The sequence below is a fragment of the Pinus tabuliformis genome, chromosome 2_1 (genome assembly GCF_031772625.1).
Source record: "Pinus tabuliformis cultivar Carrire ecotype Pingquan chromosome 2_1, CPIR1, whole genome shotgun sequence".
NCBI classification, from domain to species: Eukaryota; Viridiplantae; Streptophyta; class Pinopsida; order Pinales; family Pinaceae; genus Pinus; species Pinus tabuliformis.
The window spans coordinates 856,527,261-856,549,809 of NC_142299.1; the positions used below are offsets into that span (position 1 = coordinate 856,527,261).

A 22,549-nucleotide genomic window follows, 5' to 3' on the forward strand; every position below is an offset into this window, starting at 1 on the left:
CGCAGATGCTTTATGGATGTGGGGATTTTCCATTCCTTAATGGCTTTAATTTTGCTAGGGTCTACCTTAACGCCTTCATGAGATACAATATGACCCAAATATTCCACCTCCTGGACTCCAAAGAAACATTTGGATCTTTTTGCATATAATTGTTTCTCCTCCAGTAGTTGTAGCACCTTGTCAACATGTTCAACATGATCCTTCCGAGACTTGTAGATTAGTATATCATCAAAAAATACTAACACAAATTTTCTAAGGAATGGTTTGAAAATTGAATTCATCAAACCTTGAAATGTTTAAGGTGCATTGGTAAGGCCAAAAGGCATGACCGAAAATTCATAATGACCCTCATGAGTTCTAAATGCCGTTTTCGGAATGTCTTCAATCTTCATTCTGATTTGATGATATCTCGAACGAAGATCCAACTTGGTGAAGTAAATTGATCCATGCAATTCATCCAGTAATTCATCAATGACAGGAATGGGGAACTTATCTTTAATAGTGAGCTTGTTGAGCTCCCTATAATCCGGACACATGCGCCATGATCCATCCTTCTTGTGCACCAATACTACTCGAGCAGAGGAAGAACTTTGACTTGGTTGAATTATACCAGCCTCTAGCATTTCTGCAACCATACGTTCAATTTCACTTTTTTGGACGTAGGGATATTTGTACGGCCTGATGTTTGGAGGAACACTTCCTGGAATCAGATGGATAGCATGATCATGATCACGCATAGGTGGGAGACCTTTGGGAGTCTCAAATACCTTGGAATGATTGTCCAGGACTTTTTGGAGATCTGGAGAAATAGATGATTCCGATGTGGAAACATCTAGTGAACATAATTGTGCAATTACACCTCTTTGCTCCTTTTTTAGAAGCTTTGTCATAGCATTAGAGCTGACTATCTTTCCTGGTTTCCCTGCAATACCCCTTAATTCAACTTCCTTTCCTTCCGTAGAAAATTTTATGAAATGTTCTTGAAAATTAAAAGCTATTATACCCAAGGATTGTAGCCATTGGACTCCTAGTACAACATCAACACCTCCCATTGGAATGGCAAGCATTGGGCTAGTCAATACATATTCTCCCATGGATAGCTTGATATTATGGCACCTTCCAGAGCAATTTATTGTTCCTCCATTTGCAATCATCACTTGACACTCTGGTGCTGGATATAGGAAGCAATTCAATTCTTTTGCTACCCTACAATGAATAAAATTGTGGGTGCTTCCTGAATCAATCAACACTATTACCTTTTTCTTCTTGATTTGTCCTTCTATCTTGATGGTTTGAGGAGTGGTAATTCCCACCAATGCATTACAAGATATGGTTGGATTTATTTTTTCTTCATCTAGGCTTTGTTCCTGGAGTATATCTTCTTCTTTTGACCTTTCTTGCTCCTTTTCTTCTTCCTCTTCACAATCTATGTAGAATAATTTCTTCTCAGCACACTTATGACCTTTAGTGTACTTGCTATCACAACTGTAACAAAGCCCTTTTTCTCTTTTTTCTTCCAATTGTTGTGGTGTCAACCTTATAGGTTGTGGAAGACTAGGGGCAACAACACTTCTGTCTTTATAGTTGTGAGTGGTATGCTTCCTGGTTGCCATAATTTTGCTTTCCATTTTTCTTGCTAACCTGAATGCCTTCTCTAATGAATCAGTTTCCCAAAGGCAAACATCATGTTGGATATTATCCTTTAAAGACCCTATGAACACATCAATCCTATGCTCCTCTGGAATATCTTTTACCCTTATGTTCAATTTTTGGAACTCCTCAATGTGCTCCATTACTGAACCCTTTTGTTTGAGACTTATCAATTGGCTAAAAAAAGTGTTGCTTTTTGTATCTTCATAATGTGCTATCAATTCTTCCGTAAAAATTGCCCAAGTGATAAATTGTTTACGAGAGCAAAGCCATTGATACCATACAAACTGATTTGGTTCCAAATATACAGTTGCCATACGTACCTTTTGTGTGTTTTGCACATTATTGAGATCGAATAACTGCTCCCTCTGTAATATCCATGTGGCAGGATCCTTGCCATCAAACTTCCTCATATCAATTTTTGGAATATGGTGAGTCTTCAATCCAACATTAGCGTATATGGACTCATGATTAACATTTCTTTTGTTCTCATCATGAGTTTCCTTTAGTACCCTTTCACCCTTAGGGACCATTTCTTGTAGCAACTTATTCATATTTATCTTCAATTCGTCCATGTCTGTCTTCAAATCTATCTTCAAATCATCCATCTTAGCTTCCACATCAATCATCTTAGCTTCTACGCATTTCTTTAAACAGTCCATATTAGCTTCTACACCTTTATTTAAACCATCCATATCAGCTTCTATATCTTTCTTTAAACCATCCATCTTAGATTCTGTTCCTTTTTGTGCAAGGGACAGTTGTTGCACTTGGTCTTGTATTTTTGATATATCATGTTGCATTTCTTCCTCTTCTTCATGAGTCATGCTAGAGCTTTCAGGTTCCTTACTAGGTGTTTTCATTTTCTTTCCTCGGGGCATTAGTTATCGATAATAATGCTCTACTATGCCCTTTGAATTCCTTCAAAATAAATTTTCAAACCAAGCTTAAGCAAAAATTTAAGAAAATCTACACACCTTTTTTCACTTTGTAGGAGCTCGATATTGCCTCTGATGTATCTCTGTACCTTCCAATCATCTACTTCCGAATTTCTGAGCTGTAGTAGCCCTCTGTGTCCTCTTTCCAATGCCACAAGTCTGACCCAAATTGGATTCTCCAAGGAAGAGTTATGTGAAATCTCCCATAGTGACTTGCTTATAGACTAGTTCAGTAGAGCGAACTTGTACGAAGTGCCACGAGTCACTGTTTCGACCTTTGGATCTGAAACATGCATACAAGAAACTATAGTCCGTCCTCTTTTTGTACCTTTTTACAAAATTTCAATCTGATCCCCAGAGAGAAAGTTAAGACGATTTTCCCCAGGTCACTTGTTTTGAATGTAATTCAACAGTCTACAAAAAGACCAACTTCCTCAGCTCATATCTCCAGAAATATCGAGAAAAAAGCTCTGAAGTTCACATCAGCTTGGATTGCAATCACGTTTTTTCATGTATTTCTCATTTTTTGTGTAGTAGGGTCCGTCGAAAGCATGAAACGTGGGTACTCCTTGGATGAGGAATTATTTTTTGCATCCAACAAGTATTCCCATTTGAAGTTTATGTAAAACCGTACAGAGATAAGTTGAAAATATGAGTTGAAAAAGTATTTTTATTATTTGATTGTTTTTTAATCTTTTTGTTTTTTAACTCCAAAAGTGGTGAATCATCCCCATCGTTGACACCACTGTATTGAATCTTATTGGTTCTTATAAAGTTTATTTTGGTTGTACAATTTTCTTAGTAGGCACATTTTAGACCTCAAAATTCCCATAATGTTTTATTTTTAAAGATTAAAAAAATGTTTTTTTCTTAATTATCTAATTTTGTTTTATTTGATTTTCTTTAAGTTTTAAAAATAATTCTTAAATTATGTTTTTCTAGAAATATGTATTTTTTTCAAATATATATATGTATGTATTTTTTTCAATTATATATGTATATATATATATAGTTTTAATCTTTCATCTTTTTTTTTAATATTTGATTTTTTTAACATTTGCAGGAAATTCTTCATCCTCCCCTTCATCAATGGTGTTCTCATAATCCTTGGGATTAGGACTAGGTGGCAAATTTGAATTTCTATTTAGTGGAAATTCTTCATCCTCCCCTTCGTTAGTGGTGCTCTCATAATCCTTAGGATTAGGACTAAGTGGAAACTTTGAATCTCTATTTTTTGGAAATTAGTCATCCTCCCTCTCCCCTTCCTCAGTGGTGCTCTCACAATCCCTGAGATTAGGACTATGTGGAAACTTTGAATTTGGAAATCCTTCATCCTCCCAAACACCAGTGGTGCTCTCATAATCTTTAGGATTATAACTAAGTGGAAAATTTGACTCTTTACTTACTAGAAATTCATCATCCTACCCTTCATCAGTGGTGCTCTCATGATCCTTAAGATTAGTTCTAAGTGGAATAATTGACTCTCTATTCATAGGAAATTCTTTCTGCTACCCTTCATCAATGTTTCCCTTGTCATCCTTAGGATTAAGTCCAAGTGGAAATTTTTTCTCTCTATTCATAGTGAAAGAATTCCTGTTATATTCATCAAAATGAATAGAGTTGTTGCATGACGAAGATGTCGATGCTAGAGAAAGTAAAACTTCACTATTAGAGGAATCCATGAGCTTTAACCAAAAGATATCAAATGATACAAATGCACTCTTCTCCCAATGACAATTTATAGCTTAGAGTTTGAAAATTTGCCTCTAAAGTTTCCTGCCAAAAATTTCGCTGAAAATTTTCCCTCCAAAGTTCCCCCTAAAACATTTTGCCTAAAATTTTTCCTCCAAAAACTTCGTTTAAAATATTTCTCTCCAAAATTTTCTTCTAAAATTTACTTGAAAAGATATTACTAAAATTTTTGTCTTCAAAAAAATTCACCCTACTTCCTATTCAAAATATCAACATAAATTTTTGTTTAATGCATTCCTTAAAAATTAAAATAATTTTTCTATTTAAATTATTTCACATTGACTACTTAACTAAATTAATTTTTATAATTAATATTTTATTTTTTATTCCACACTTAATAAGAGTTAATCTAAACCTATAATATTAACAATATATTAACTTTTTAATTTTAATTTTAATCCCACATTCGAGAAACTCTAAAGCAATCCCACAATCTTCACTACTTGGTTTGGGGGGGATTTCAATTCCTTCATGAAAAAAAAAAAAAACTATTCCATGTCAAAAAAGTAAATCCATTTATTGCTTTTGTATTTCAAGCAACTGGCTCTTCAAGTACATTCAAAATTATTCCTAAACGGAGGAATTCATGAGAAATAAATAAAACAAATTTTACATTACATGTTAAAGATATTGAAAGAGATGATTGTACACATATCTATCTATATTGTGATATGATTAACTTTGGTGGACCATATGAGGTGATGGGTAGAGTACGAGACATATGTTTGGTTCCGAATGTGGACACTATCTACGTTCTTGTAAAATTTCTCAAGCCACATGAAACTATTAGATATCGTCTCCCAAAGGTCAAGTATGACACATATGAAGAATCTACACTATTGTATGATGAAATCACATCCAACATTTCAAATAACATTGTAAGTGTGTTTATTTATATTTATGTGTTATGCATTATTGTAAGGATCACTATTTTCTTATAAATGATTGATCATTGACATATTGTATTTTGTTTGATAGGATTTTTCTAAGAGTCTTTCAATGATGTTGGAGGGTATTTATTTTCTAGAGCCAAATATTATGAATGTGATCAACAGTTTCCATACAGAGACACAATAAGAAAGGAGAAGGAAGCAAAAAGAAATAATCCATTTTACTACAATAGTACATATAGGGGATCATCAAAGAATCCCTAAGGTGGTTCAATTTAGCAAAGCTAAACATGTTGTTTTTGTAGATGTCAAAACTGAAGCTGAAAATTATGTTACCATTAGTGAGGAGGATATTAGAACTATTTTTCAAAAGGAGAAAAGAAATAAAACACCAGAAAGAAAAATGGTCATGAATGTCTCTCTTCTAGTTGATGAAGAAGAGATTGTTTATATAGAAGATATATTAACCAGTGAGAAGAAGTCAAAATTTAGTCAATCTGCTAAAATCATGGGCAACAATGAACATCAAAGTGAAATTTCTAAAGGAAGCAAAGAAATCATAATACTGGGTGTTGATTTAGAGTATGGCATTATTAAAACAAAACAAAATGTCATTCGAGATCACTTGATGAATAATAAAATAATTATTGGTGGCAAAACAATTTTGCTCAATGTCAGCTAATTATATAGGCCAGATGAAGGACAATCTCAATATCAAATTAGAAAGTCACATCACCTACATGTCCATAATTTGAAAACATTTTTCAGGTACAATCCATGTGCACATGTGGTGGATTATGTGTTTCTTGTTCATCCAAATTATGTTCCCAACAAAGAGCCATTTAATAGGACATGCTGTTTTGAATACGAATATTATGTAATTGGAGGGAACCATTCAGCAGAAATCAAAAGACAATTGATCGAGGAATATCCCAATAACTCTCTTTTTGAAACAGTGAAATGCATCATTTATGTCGGTTTAACAAGAACAAATGAAAATTTATTGGCATTACATCATAATGAAGATAATGAGTATAGAATGCCTATGACTTTCATCCAAAGGGTCAAATTTATGCATGATGAATTTGAACATAGTTACAATCAAATGAAAAAATGACCTAGTACCCCTTTTTGTTTAGAGGGCTTAGTTTTTATACGTTAAATTTTCTAATGACTTAAGTGTGGATAATTTTTTTAAATGTTGATGATTTTCATGTTAGTAATAAAACATAAAAATAAGAATAAGAAAGCACAGCACAAAAAATCAAATACTATATATATATATATATATATATATATATATATATATATATATATATATATATATATATATATATATATATATATCATTTAAATAAAAACAAATTAAACTAAAACAAAAAATCTAAAAACATTTTCAATTGTTTTTATATATATATATATATATATATATATAATTTAAATTTATAATATATAAAAAAAATTATTTAAATAATTTTTTTTTTTCTAGTTTTAATTTTAATTTACTTTTAATTTTTAACTTTTATTTTTTTTATTTTTTATTTTATTTTATTTTACTTTTTTAGTTATTTACATTTTTTTAATATGTTGTTATTTTCTATTTTCTATTTTATTTAAACAAATTTTTTTATTTTATATATATATTTATATATATATATATTATATATATATATATATATATATATATATATTATATTATATATATATATATATATTGTGCCATTTTTTTATATTTTTAATTTATTTTTTATTATTTTTTTATTTTTTTTTCCGTTTTACAAGTTAATTCTGTTTTTTTTTTTTTTTTTTTTTTTTTTACGTTTTTATCGTTTTTTTTCGTTTTTTATTTTTTCTTTTCTATATTTTATGATATTTAATTTATATTTTGTCATGATTCCCCTTGCCACCCCTACCCATTAATTCTCTAAGGTAGCTCCTAAGAAATTTTGGAGGTAGATTCTAACTGAAAAAACTAAAGATAATAATAAAATTGCTTTACACGACTAAAATTCCTATCTTAAAAATCTTTATGAATATCCAAATGTCATGGATAACTTTGAAACCTTGCTCACAATGAAAGAAGTTTTCTCATTAGAGGACATTGATTTTGGGGTTAATCGTTTGGCTAATGGAAAATCTAAGCACATTGAAGGTTACCAGATGGAAATCTTAAAAAATTGTGGTCCTGTCCTCATCCCCAACATTCACAATCTTTTCAATCAAGCAGTCAAGCAAGGGTTCCCTAAACCATGGACTCAACGCCTCATTATCCCTATTTTTAAAAGTGGGGATACAAATAACCCCTCTAATTAATAGACAATTATCATCATCCCTCTCCTAGCCAAGTTATATGGTATTATTTTGGAAAGGAAGTCAAGCATATGGCTTGAAAGTGAAGGTAAGTGAGCTAAAGACCAAGCAGGTTTTAGAAAGCAGCACACAACAACATATGACCTCGTTATGCTTAGGATCATTGTGGAGGAATGCCGCAATGATAAATCCAATCTCTTTTGTTTCTTTCTAGACTTTAGAAAGTCTTTCGATACAGTTCCTAGAAACAACCTTTGGAAGAGATTAGAAGAGCTAAAGGTTCCTTTTGAGTTGAGAGCTACCTGTATAAGGTTATACAAGAATGTAATTGCCAAGTTAAAGAGAAATGATTGGTAGCCAAAAGATATTCCCCCTCTCCCCTACCCTGTTTGGCATCTACATCAACAAGCTAGAAGGTTGTTTAGAGGAAGCAAGATGTGATGGCATGATCTTAGCTGGGATAGTCATCATCCTTCTTCTCTACGCTGATGATATTGTTCTTCTCGCAAGGTGCCCATCTGATCTTGATAAGCAACTTATGCTTCTTAAGGATTTCTGCTCTACCATGGGTATGATTGTTAACACTGACAAAACAAAAGTTATGATTATCAAATCCAAGAAGGACACTTATGCTAATTTTATGTATGACAATAGTAACTTGGAGGAAGTGTCTTCGTGCAAGTACCTAGGAATTGATATTCATCACAGGCTCAACTGGAACTATAGCATTGAGAAAAGGATTAATGGGGGACAAAAAGCTTCTTTTGGTCCTGAAAAGAATTTTAAAACTATAAACCTCATAATGTGGGATAGAAAGAAGTTCCTCTTTGAAACTTTAGTCACTCCGGTTATCTTATATGGATGTGAGGTTTGGGGTTGTAACATCTCTAGAGAATCCTGGAGAAGGATTGAGCAAATCTAGAAGCGTTTTCTAACGTATAATATCAAAATTAAAAGCAACATACCCTATCCTAGTCTCCTTATAGAAGTGGGTCTTTCCCCCATCGATAGCATAGCTATGAATAGGCTTTTGTTGTACAAGCACACACTCAATAACATAGGAGACCATAGATTTCCTAAGCTAGCTTTAAATTCTAGCCAAAACCACCTAAGGCTCAAACAAGGTTGGTATAAAGACACCAGGGGCTGGTTAAACCATTGGGAGATCGATGAGAATGTTGCATTGCAAAACATTAATAACATTAAAAATATTGTTACTTCTGAGTTCAAAGAAAAAATGTGGCATGAGAAATATTTAGCAGCTAAAAGAAAATTAAGACATTATAAGGAGGTCATCAACCCCACCCTAGAAGATCAAAAGTATCTCTATGTTTTAATTAGCTCAAAGAAGAAAATTAATATAGCCAAGATTAGAACGAACTCTCATGAGCTCCATAGTGAAACGGGTTGTTGGGGAGTTCCTAAAACACCATTGCAAGGAGTGAAGGATGACAAACTATTCAAACCAATACTATGTCATGTGAACTCAGGTGAATTGTCATTGGACAAAATGTGCTCAGAATTTCAAAAATAATTTTGTTGAATTATTTTTACTTTTTCTTGGATTATAATTTTCCTTTAAATATAAGAAGTTGTTGTTAGTAGTATTTTTTATATATATCACTATATCAACAATTTTTATTTTATTTATTCATTCATAAAATTTATATGAAGATACAAGAACATATAGTTAGAATGTTGAATGAAGAGAGCTGGGATGATCTTGTATGCAACTACCCAGAATTAAGTTCTACAACAACACTTTAAGATTTTTATCTTGCATTCAGAAATGTATGTTGATTTTTACATTCATTTTATTCATATGTAATTTTATTTTATTTTATCACTTATACTCATATTTGTTTATTTCATTAAAGATGTCCAAGAAGGATGCAGGTGGAGTACCAAATACTTTCAAAATATTTATTGATAAAATTAAGTTGGAAAGGATGAGAAAACAACATCTTAGGAATGTTGAACTTAATCCTACTCTTACTCATTTGATTTGGAAGGGGCTGGACACTATCCAATATCAAATAATACAAGGTGATTGTGAAGACATTGCAAAACACATACCTAAAAGGGAATATGCCCTAGTTATTGCATATATTTCCCATGGTTTTAATTTCCCAGACATTGGATATGATAGTGAGACTTATACTTATGAAGCTTTTAATAAAGTGGTTACGGGCTCTCAAGAAGTCACAACATCACTAGTTTGGATATTTGTGACATTTCATTATTACACACAATTTGCAATGTTATTAACAAGCTTCAAGGGAAAAGCAAACTGAAGAATGTAACTTACATGGTAAGACATCGAAATTGTATGTTTGATTAATGTTAAAAAAAAATTATGTACAATTTAATTAAAATTTTACCATGTCATGTTATAGGAAAAAGTAAAATCTTATTTCTTCTGGAGATCAACCAATTATAAGTGATTATGAGTTCATCCATGTTGAATGTTGGAAAAAGATGATAGCTATAAGCGTATTCTTCTTAATCGAGTAGATGGAAAGAGTCATAGCCAAGTACTAGTTCCTGATGTTGTCATAAGAAAGTCAACATATGAGCATAAAGATGAAAAAGTAGAGATAGTTAACATTTATAAAAAACTGCGAGCATTGATAAATGTCTTATATATTTATGTTCAAATGAATGAGATTGGGTTTTGGATTTATTTTCGTGTTCAGGTAAGTTTTATTATATAAAATTGAATTTAATATTTTCTTTTTTAGTTTTTATGTGTTTATACTAATTTAATTACTTATTTATTTTGTGCTTGATGATTATGCCGAACACTAGCATGTTTCCCACAAAAAGGAACAAATTGCATTGCGATTGAAAAACACTCACTACAATGCAATTTTATTCAACAAAAAATTAATGCTCTTCAGTTTCTGGCAGATGCAATGCAAGAAGTTGGTTTGAGGAAAGGATATTTTAATGAATCACATGTGGAAAAAATGGCAAAGGAACCTCAACCATTGTTATATGGAATGATTGAAAAAGGACACTTTGGGAGATTTGCAGACATGAAATATCGATTAGAAAATGACATTGAGGAAAATCGAGAAGAAAATATTGTGGAAGAAGAAAATAGCGAAGCTACAGAAAATGATGAACATGGATTATATGATATTCTTAATGAACTTTAAGTTATGCTTGCAAATCAAGCTCAATTTTGAGAGATATTCATTAGTTTTACTTGTAATGTTTTGACACTGAGATTTTATGAGAAGAATGAGCATTTGATTATTGTTGTTATATGTTCAATATTTGTATTATCTGATTTTCTCTTTAATTTTTATGTGAATCATTTTCTTTTGTAAAAAAATTGTCATAACTACTAATTTTTAACATAAAATTCATAAAAAAAAAAAATTATTTTTCTAAAAAAAATTGTTAGAATTTTCCCATAAAAAACGTTTATTTAACATGTCATTTTTGACAAAAAAATATCAAAATGTGTATTTTTTTCATTGTATTTATATTGAAAATGTGTAATTTTTTGTCAAATGTTTAATATTATTGTTATTTTAGTGACAATTATTTGATTTGCATTGAAATAATAATTAACATTAGATAAATATATAGAAAATGCTAACATTAAATTATTGACCAAATTATTTTTTTTAACTATGCAAAAATTTAAGATTTTATTTCAAAAACTATTGAAAAGAAAAATTAAAAAAACAGAAATACAATTGAAAGTAAAAATGAATCTCATCAAAGCGTAAAAGTGATTCTCATCAAGGATGGAAAGGGAAGGATAAAGGTAAAGGTAAATGGTAGCCGAAAAAAACAAGGCCTCAGAATGGAGAATAGAAAAAAAATGTTGCACCACAAAAGAAGTTCAATGTAGCTGTAGTAAAATAGAGGTGATTGTACTGGACGATTGGAGTGTTGGACATGCAGTAAGGAGAACCTTAAGAGAGTTTGTCAAAAAATTAGGGTGGTAGGTCAGAGTGTTTCTTGAATCTATGCGGCATTGGATAACATACAGGCAGACCATCAGGCATGTATCATTGAGACGGATAGTAAGATTTGTGATCAAGTTGTTTCTATTTTGGTTGACCATGGATATAATTATAGTTATGTTAGCCTTGACATGGTGGATAGGTGTGGTTTGAATAAAGAAGTGCATGCAGAATCTTGGTTAGTGTAATTGGCTACAAGTACAAAGAGGTGAGTTCATCATTGGGTAAGAGCTTGTGAATTTGATTTGAATGGTATGCATACCACAGTACATTTTAATGTATTACCGTTGGGATCATACAATATGATGTTGAGCATGGATTAGTTGTACCTTCATAGGACCAAGGTGGATTGTTATCACAAAGACATTGAGTGGTTGGATGACACTGGGGAACAAAGAGTCTTACAGGGAGAGAAGAAATCCACATCACTTAGGATGGAGACAACTATGTAGGAAAAGCATAGTCATAGAAAAGGGTGTGTGTTATTTCCAGTGCATATTTCTAGTGACAAAGGTAAGGAAGTTGATGATGCAGATGTTTTGAGAAGCTACCCAGTTCTACAACAGTTTCAAGATGTGTTTCCCACAGATATTTCAGAGTTGCCACCTCATAGGGAAGTATACTTTTCTATTGAGTTGGTGCTAGGGGAAGCTCCAGTATCAAAATCACCTTACAGGATGAGCACACCTTAGTTGGTAGAGTTAAAGTTGAAATTGAAATATATGCTTGAAAAGGGATACATTAAACCAAGTGTATCACCATGGGGCACACTGATATTGTTTATAAAAGAAGAAGGATGGTACTATCAGATTATGCATTGACTATAAGAAGTTTAACAAACTGACCATCAAGAATAGGTATCCGTTGTCTAGGATTGATGGATTTTTTGATCAACTAAATTGAGTAGTAGTGTTCTCGAATATTGATTTTAGATCAAGATACTATCAGGTACACATTAAAGAGGATAACATTTACAAGACAACTCTTTGGACCAGGTATGGGAATTATGGATTTGTTGTAGATCCATTCGGTTTGAATAATGATCCATCTACCTTTATGTGTTTGATGAATAGTGTGTCGCGTCCTTATTTGGACAAGTTTGTTATTGTGTTCATTCATTACATATTCGTGTATTATAAAAATGAGGAAGAGCATGTTGAGAATTTGGCAGCAGTCTTGAGGTTGTTGAGAGAGCATCAGTTGTATGCTAAACTAAACAACTGCAGTTTCTTTCAGACTGAGGTACATTGCTTGGGACATGTTGTCTCTAAGGAGAGCATAACAATGGATCTAGAAAAGGTAAGAGCTATCATGGAGTGGGAAGCTCCTAGAAATGTAGATGAGGTGAGATCCTTCATGGGATTGGTAAGTTATTATAGGAGGCTCATTAGGAATTTCTCACAAATTTCTTATCCTATTTCATTATTGTAGAGGAAAGGTGAGAAGTTTGAATGGATAGAGGACTGAGCGGCCAGTTTGAGCAGCTCAAGTAGTTTTTGACACATGCACTAGCATTAAGGATTTTGGATCTGAGCAAAGAGTTTGTAGTATGTATAGATGCTTGCAAGAAAGGACTTGGTGGAGTCCTTATGCGGGATGGACAGGTGGTATGATATGAGTCACGAAAACAATGAGCATGACCAGAACTATCTGACACATGATCTTGAGTTGGCAATGATCATACATGCATTGAAGATGTGGAGGCACTATCTTCTTGGCATGAGGTTTGTATTTATGAGTAATTAAAGTGGGTTGAGATACTTGTCTGACCAATTGAATTTGAATGCCAAGAAGGCTAGACAATTGGCCATGATCAATGACTTCAACTTTGAGATCAAATACATCAAAGGAAAGGAGAATAGGGTCGCAGATTCTCTTAGCAAGAAGATATAGGTAATTCATACAATAGCTAGGAGTTCCTATGGGACAAATATGTTGGATAGGGTCTTGCAGGTAGGTTAACATAATATCAGGTACATGGAGATTATGTGCAGGTTGCAACGTAACATAGGTACAAGTATAGGTAGTAGTATAGATATAGATGCAAGTGCATAGGATGTCGACTATTTTCTTACAGTAGTGGCTTGATTAGGTTTAGAGATAGGATATATGTGCCAGACAATCGTGAGCTCAAGAAGGTGATCTTGAGGGATTTTCGTGTGAAACCATATTTAGATCACCTAGGCTATCAGAAGACGTTGACCGTAATGATGAAATTCTATTATGGGCTGAATCTAAATAAGGATGTAGCAAAGTTTGTGGCTAGATGTTTTAATTGTCAATAGATAAATGTAGTGTGTAGGCATCCAGGTGGACTCCTACAATCTATTGCAATTTCAGAGTGGAAATGTGAGGTCATTTTCATGGACTTTATCATGAGTTTTCCGAGGACAGTGAAAAATCATGATTCCATCATGGTAGTGGTGGACGGGTTGAAAAAGGTAGCGCACTTCATTCCAATGAAGTCTACATTATCAGTGAGTGATGTAGCATAGGTGTTCATCAGATACATGGTCAGATTGCACAATGTTCCAAAGAATATTATTTTAGACAGGGATGCAAAGTTCACTTCTATGTTTTGGAAGGATTTGAAGGAGCACCCACATTCTCCCTCTCATTTTGCATAAGTCTCTAAGCTTTTCCGGTTCTCTTCCTACCTTCTTTCGATGATTCTATTAGAGGACTCCATACTTTCTCTTAAAGGAAAAGCATTCCATAAAAAGGTCCAATTGGTGGTTCAAATCCCCATTCATGTACCTTTACCTTTAGAAGCTATCTTTATGGTTTGACGATTGAGTTTCGTCCACCAACCATGGCCAAGGCTACTTCAGATGACTCATAACGTTCACAATATACATAAAGCAACAAATAACTTTGTAATGATATTTAACAAATTCATATTATTTTTTAAATTCTAAAAATATGAAACTAATATATTTTTAATAATAATATTTACTAAAATGGTTGAGTGTAAATTGCCATGCCGAAAATGGTTTGTTTAAATCAAATTTAATTTAAGGTGTCTGTTCCCCACTACATCATAGGTATCATGGATTTTGAACATGAAGCTCCATAACCACATCCTAAAAATGAATATATTTAGTTTTTATTTATGATATATAAACAAATATTTGATTGCACGTATTAGAATCAACCTATGTAAAACCCTTGCACCTTTCCTAATTCCAAGGTGAAGATAATTCATTATATTTTAATAAAATAAGAACCTTTTTCTTGTAATAGTTTTTATGACTTTCTGCTTATTTATATTTTATTTTGAATGTCATATTATAGTGATGTACATTATTTCTTATTTCTTAGTAATTTAAATATGTAATATAATTTTAAAAAGTAAGGTTATCAAGTTTTTATTAATATAAAGATTTAAATGTGAAAATTTTAAAATAATTCTAATTAAAAGTGAATTTCATTAACAAATTTCTTTTTTATATATATAGCATAAAAAATAATTATATTTAAAAAATAAAATAATTATAATATATATTTATGAATGGAAATATTTAGTTTAAATGAAAGAGAGTTATGTAATTGATGTGATATTTGGAGTACCTACTAAGTATATGATATGCATTTATAGTTTGGGAAATTTTATCAACGACTATAGTGTTTTACAGTGTTTGTTATGCTATACTGACTTTCAATAAATTAAAAAACTAGATTTGTGTCACTTGGCTCCCGCCCGTCAATTTCCTATGGGTTTGAGAATATTGCAATTCTAATATGTTCCTTCAATGATAAGTTCCTCATTATTATTTATAACATCCATTTATATGTAAGCAAATGTTATTTAGAAAAATGGTCCTTTAACTTTAATTAATCTAAAAAATTAGATTTGTGCCATGTGGCTCCCCACCGACCAATTTCCTAGGTATTGGAGATTATTCAAATCCTAATAAGTTCTTCCATGATAAGTTCCTCATTATTATTTATAACATTCATTTATATATAAGAAAATTTTATTTAGCAAAATGGTCCCGTTTACAAAAAGATGTTTAATTCTTCTTTTTCCTAAGTTAAAGTTGACCCGTGTCAAAAAACAGATGGACAAATGTCAAATGGAGATGAAAAAGGTAGACAATGCCTAGCCTGGCCATTTTCAAAAGGAGAAAATATTCACATAATGTTACTATGTTTTGTTTACAAAACATGAAATATTAATAGAAATCAAAATCTAGAGTGCAATCAAACAAAACTTTAACCATACCTTTAGCGTATAATGTTTCAAGGTCCTTATTATGTATGCCCTAGTATTTGATGCCACATCATTGTCCTTTTTCTAAAGATAATGGTGGCTCCATATGATTCATTTCCACCCTTGGGAAAAAAAAAATTGAGCCTAAGCACATAGACTCGATTATATCTTTCATACGAAAATGCTCCCATTTCAGACTTTTTATGGATATTGAGCTCTTGGTATGTTATATTTTTTTCAAGATACATTTAAAGTGATAGGAAATATAGAAACATATGCAGAATAGTGTCAGGCCAGGAGGTAACTCCTAAAATGTGATTGTATTATTCATTCAGTTTGTTCATTATTATATACAAGAGGGAGTGACTATTTAGTTCATCTACCAATGACTCTCCATTTTCTGTATTATTTATTTACAGTTGTTCACCCAATCCTTCTGATTAGGTGTCAACATCCCCCCCCATAATATGAAGGGAAGTTGGTGAGTCCAAGCATCGTTCTGAATCTTTCAAGCTTTTCTCTTCCAAGCGCTTTGGTGAACATGTTTGAAATTTTCTCATTATTGGAACAATGGTGAAGATGGATTGTTTTGGCCTCAACATGATGTCGAATTAGATGATATTTTGTATTGATGTGCTTCATTCGATCATGGAACTTTGGGTTCTTGGCCACCATTATTGCCAAGGTATTTTCAATCATGAGTGGAGATGATTGTACTTGTTTTACCTACAAATCTTCAAGAATTCCCTCAGCCGCACAATTCCTTTTGTTGCCTCAACTACTACCACATATTCTGCCTCTATTTTGGAATCTGCTGGAATTGATTATTTGTGTGATCTCCAAGAGACAGCTCCTAATCCAAGACTCATAGAATAAACTGAAGTAGATACCCCAGTTTATTTATCTCCATCGAAGTTTGAATCAGAGTATCCAATCAAGCTCAATTCGTCCACCTGTGTATACTTGATTCCAAAGTCTTGAGTTCCCTTCAAGTACTTTAGAACTCTTTTTGCAGCAGACCAATCTCCCTCACAAGGCTTTTGAATAAATTTGGAGAGGATTCGAACAGTAAACGAAATGTCAGGTTTGGTAGTAGTTAGGTAGTTGAGACTTCCTACAAGTTGTCTATACTTTGTTGCATCCTCAAATTATTTTCCTTCAATGGATGTGAGCTTTAAGTTTTATTCCATTGGAGTAGTTAGAGGATTGCATTCAGTCATGCAAAACCTATTCAACAGATCTCCAATGTACTTATTTTGAGAAAGGAATATGGACTTCAGATGTTGAGTTACTTCAATACCAAGATAGTAATGAATGTAGCCCAAATTAGTCAGTTCAAAATCTTTCAAAAATTCTTTCTTTATGGATGCAATGTAGCTCTCATTGTCCCCTATCATCAAAATATCATCTACATATACCACAAGATATACAAATATTTTTCCAACCTTCTTGACAAACAGAGTTGCATCATCAAGATCATAATGTTTGAAATTGAGATTCAAAAGATGCTCACTTAGTTTTTCATACCAGGCTCGTGGTGCTTGTTTGAGGCCATACAAGGATTTCAAAATTTTTCATACTTTATGTTAATGTTCTTTCATCACAAATCCTTCAAGCTGGGACATAAAGACATTCTCTTTTAGATCTCCATTTAAGAAAGCAGTTTTTACATCCATTTAATGGACTTTCCAACCATTCTGAGCTACTAAGGCAAAGAGTGTCCGGATGGTAGCCCATTTTGCCGTGGGGGAAAAAGTATCCTCATAATCGACCCACTCCTTCTGTGCAAAAGCTTTTGCCACAAGCCAGGCTTTGTGCTTGTCAAGTGAGCCATCAACTTTATACTTGTTCTTGTAGACCCACTTGCAGCCAAGTGGCTTGGTTCCCAATGGAGGATCAACCAGCTTCCAAGTGACATTATTTATTAAGGCATCATACTCCTTTTGCATTACTTCTTTCCATTCGTCATGAGAAGCAACTTCTTCGAAGGAAGTTGGCTCAAAATCTCTAGACAAATTCAATTCACAATCATAAGAAACATCCACATCAACAGGTGAACCAAAGTCATCTACATCACTCCATTTTGCCAGTTTGAATTTCTAGTTCCTGTCTTTCCAACCTCATAAGAATCAACACTTTCAAGTGTCTTTGTCGGCCACTTTGGGGGACCTTTCCCAGATGGTCCAAGCTTCTCCATCGATTGAGTTGGGACTGAACCAAGATTGAGTCTCCCAATTCTATCAATCACATCACTCAAAGTATCATTCATTGTTGAAGTTTCATGTGGGGGAGAGAGTGCTTCAGAAGAAGATTCCATGTGTTGATCTAGTATAGGAATCCCCCCTTCAAGATATGGAATTTGATTATCAAATTCTTCAAATGTTTTTTCATTTGAAAATCTATCCAAGCGATCAAACTGCTACTCAAAAACATTGTCAGTTTTGGAAGATTCAAGAAAGATTACATCTCTAGATACAAAAAACATTTTATTGACTTCATCATAGAGACGGTATGCTTTGGAGGTGTTTGAATACCCCAGGAATACACTCCCGACTTCTTGCACCAAGTTTGTTTCTATGTACCTTTGGTATCAAGGCATAACATGTGGAACCAAAGACCCTGAGATGCTTTACTGAAGAAATGTGCCCATACCACATTTCATAAGGAGTCTTGTCTCTAATATCATTATATGGGCATCTATTCTTTACATATATAGCACATAGAACTACATCAACCCAAAACATCAATTTTACATTTTTGAAAAACGTCATGGAGCACACCATATTTAAGATTGTCCTATTCATTCTTTTAGATACTCCATTCTGTTGGGGATTATAAGGAATGGTTTCTTGATGTTTGATCCCATGTTGGTGAAGACAGTTTTCAAATTCATTTGAAGTGTATTCTTTTCCATTATTAGTGCGAATAGAGCCAATATGAGATTGTGCATCATTTTCAATGCATCTATGTGTTAGAGTTAACATAGAAGAATTTAAAACACAAATAAGACACACATCATTCAACCATGAAGAAACACAGATTTTAACATTGTTCACCCAACCAATCTGGGCTACATCCACCAAAACAGAGGCATCGACAATCTTATTATCCAACAGGAGATTACAACAACATAATTCTTCACACCCTCTCAGCTCACATATTCTCTACGAGCTTACATTTTATAGCTGGGAGAAGAAAACTGAATCATAAATTCTCTCACAACAAATATAGGATGCAATAACTCCTCCTCAGGAATAAATGGAGCTAATTTAGCAACAAATCCTATTGTTGTCACATTCATGAGATTTTTTCCAAATTTAATTAACAGAAAATTTCAACAATCTCCACCTTGACAACAATTAGACTGATACCCTGTTCCTTTATTATTTTATGTTTTCTGCAAGCGAAGAGAAGCCAGACACCAACGTAGTTTCTTTAGAAAAACTGGTTTCGTGAACATGTCTGCACAGTTTTCCTTTGTATGCACTTTTTCAAGAGAGACTCCCCTTTCAGTGATAACCTGTCTTACAAAATGGTGCTTGATAGGTATATGCTTTGATTTACTATGATAGGCCGAATTCTTAGCCAAATGAATTGCACTTTGACTATCACAAAATAACTTGATGTTGTCCTGTAACCTACCAAACTCACCAAACAAACCTTTCAACCAAATCACTTCTTTGCAAGCATGTGAAGTAGCTATGTATTCTACTTCAGTAGTGGATAAAGCAAAAATGTTCTGTAGCTTTGACATCCAGCTAATAGCTCCACCTGCTAGAGTAAAGACATACCCTGAAGTTGACCTTCTCTTATCCAAATCACCTGCAAAATCGGAATCAACATATCCGCAAAAAAATTCACTACTCCTGTTATAAGTGATACAATAATCACTTGTACCTCTCAAATACCGAAGCACCCATTTCATTGTTGACCAGTGTTCTTTTCCTAGATTTGCCATATACCTGCTGACAACCCCAACTGCATGTGAAATATCTGGTCGAGTACAAACCATCGCATACATCAAACAACCTACTACATTGGCATATGGAATTCGAGACATATATTCTTTTTCTTCATTTGTATTAGGACATAAACTAGAAGAAAGATTAAAATGGGAAGCTAAAGGGACTGAAACAGGATTCACATTGTTCATACCAAACCTCAAGAGTATTTTCTCAATATACTTCTGTTGTGATATCCACAGCTTAGCATTGCTCCTGTCTCTGAATATCTCCATGACCAAAATTTGTCTTGCTGCTCCTAGGTCTTTCATATCAAACGTCCTAGCCATCTGAGCCTTTAACCTGTTGATCTCTATTATGATTTTGCTTGCTAAAAGCATATTGTCAACATACAACACTAAGATAATGAAAATGCCATTACTTGATTTCTTAAAGTAAACACAATGATCATATTCACTTCTTATATAATTTTGACTCATCATGAGAGAATCAAATATCTTGTACCATTATCGAGGCGACTGCTTCACACCATACAATGATTTCTTGAGCCGACAGACAAATTTATTGTTGCGATTTTGAAAAAACCCTTATGATTGTTCCATGTAAATCTCCTCATCTAAATCTCCATGTAAAAATGTAGTTTTAACATCTAGTTGTTTTAATTCTAAATCAAGTAAAGCAACTAGTGCTAATACAATTCGAATTGAAACAATTTTTACAATTGGTGAAAATATCTCATGAAAATAAATGCCTACTTTCTGAGAGAAACCTTTTGCGACCAGCCTTGCTTTTTACCTGTCCTCTGTATCATCAACACCCCTTTTCAATTTGTAAACCCATTTACATCCCACAATTTTTCTATCTTTAGGAAGTTCTACCAAATCCCATGTTCCATTCTTGACTAATGCCATCATCTCGTCCTTCATAGCTTCTTTCCACTCTTCAGTTTTAGAACCTTCTACAGCTTCCTGATAGCATAAAGGTTCATCATCATTAGCAGTTAAAGCAATTGAAGTAACATAATCATCATACCTTTTAGGAAGACATTTTATTCTTGTGGACCTCCTTAAAGATGTTTCTGGTACTTCCACAATTTGTTGATTATTACTTGTAGGAACTTCTTCATTATCTGCATCTGAAACACGTCCATGATCTGCATCTGAAACTTGTTCATAATCTTCATCTGAAACTTGTTCATCTTGACTATCATCAGTATTTGAACTGGTTTCAAAGTGAATGTGTTGAAGCTTAGATACATTATCCTGTTTCAATTTATCATCTACATCTGGATTTTCAAGTGAAGATTCATTAAATTTAATATCTTTGTTAATGATGATCTTGTGAGTAGTAGGATCCCACAACCGGTACCCCTTAGTCCCATCACCATATCCAAAAAAGATATATCTTTTTGATTTAGGATCTAATTTAGAACGTTGATGTTTCAGAACTAGAGCATATGCATCACAACCAAAAACTTTAAGTTTAGAATAATCACAAGGATGACCTTTCCATACCTCTTGAGGAATTTTGCATCCAATTGCAGTTGATGGTGATCGATTTATCAAATAGCAAGCTTTAGAAACTGCTTCTGTCCACAATTCCTTCTGCAAATTGGCGTTACCCAACATACTTCTTGCTCTCTCTAAAAGAGTCTTGTTCATGCATTCAACAACTCAATTTTGCTGAGGAGTATATACAGTGGTTTTATGTCTTTCGATCCCAGCGTCCTTGCAATAATTATCAAATTCCTTTGAAGTAAACTCACCACCATTGTAAGTTCTTAAACATTTAATGGTTCTTCCAGTGATTTTTTCAACAAATGCTCTAAACTGTTTGAAAACTGTGAATACATCAGCCTTCTTCTTTAACATGTAGACCCACACTTTTATAGAGAAATCATCAATAAAAGATACAAAATATGACGATCCTCCATATGAGGTTGTAGGAGATGGACCCCAAACATCAGAATGGATATAATCAAGGATTCCCTTATTAGTATGTTTTCTAGTTTTAAACTTCTGCTTGCTCTGTTTCCAAAATAGGCAATGTTTGCAGAAATCTAACTTAACAGACTTGAAATTAGGAAGTAACTTACGATCAGATAAAATCTTTAAACCTCTTTCAATCATATGGCCCAACCTTTGATGCCATAAACAAATAGAATTACTGTTGTTTTCAGATACTGTAGAAACATGATCTGACTCTATTCTTCCTTCTAACTGAAAAAGATTTCCAACCTTCTTTGCTTCATTACTAGTAAAATTCCTTTATAAACTTTCATTACTCCACCTTGAATAAAAGTTTTATATCCATTAGTGTCTAGTACTCCTAGTGAAATGAGGCTTTTTCTTAGTTTAGGTACATGTCTTACATCAGTTACAATTTTATTTGTCCCATCAAACATTTTAAACTGGATTCTTCCAATTCCCACAATGTTACATGTGACATCATTTCCCATGTAAACTACTCCATGATTGATTGATTTATAAGTTTTAAACCATTCTCTATGAATGCACATGTGATTTGATGCACCCGAATTTAACAACCAATGTTGATCATGATTAGACAAATTAACTGATAACACTTCATCACTCATACCTGAAATGGATACCGAACCTGTATCTGTCGTGCTTGCTTCTTTCTTCTTTGTCGAAGAGTCTTCTTTCGATGTTTGCTGTCTCTTCCAACAGTCCTTCTTCAAATGTCCCGATTTGCCACAAAACTAGTTTTTTACTTTACTCTTCTTCCCTTTCGATTTTGAAAGCGCGTTGTTGTGCTTACTGGAGAATCTTTCTTTAGAACAACCTCTGACCATCATTGCTTCTGATGTAGAAGTTTCTGAATTTGACCT

General features: G+C 33.0%; 1 protein-coding gene across 1 annotated transcript in view; it reads left to right on the forward strand.

Moving 5' to 3' along the window:
- The first annotated feature begins 16,384 nt into the window (after positions 1-16,384).
- The window catches only part of LOC149203365 (RING-box protein 1a-like), a 31,276-nt gene continuing 25,111 nt past the window's right edge, over positions 16,385-22,549 (forward strand). Inside the window, exon 1 of the mRNA XM_089401842.1 lies at positions 16,385-16,421. Within this exon, the coding sequence (XP_089257968.1) occupies positions 16,385-16,421 (37 nt within the window). The remainder of the gene's footprint in view (positions 16,422-22,549) is intronic.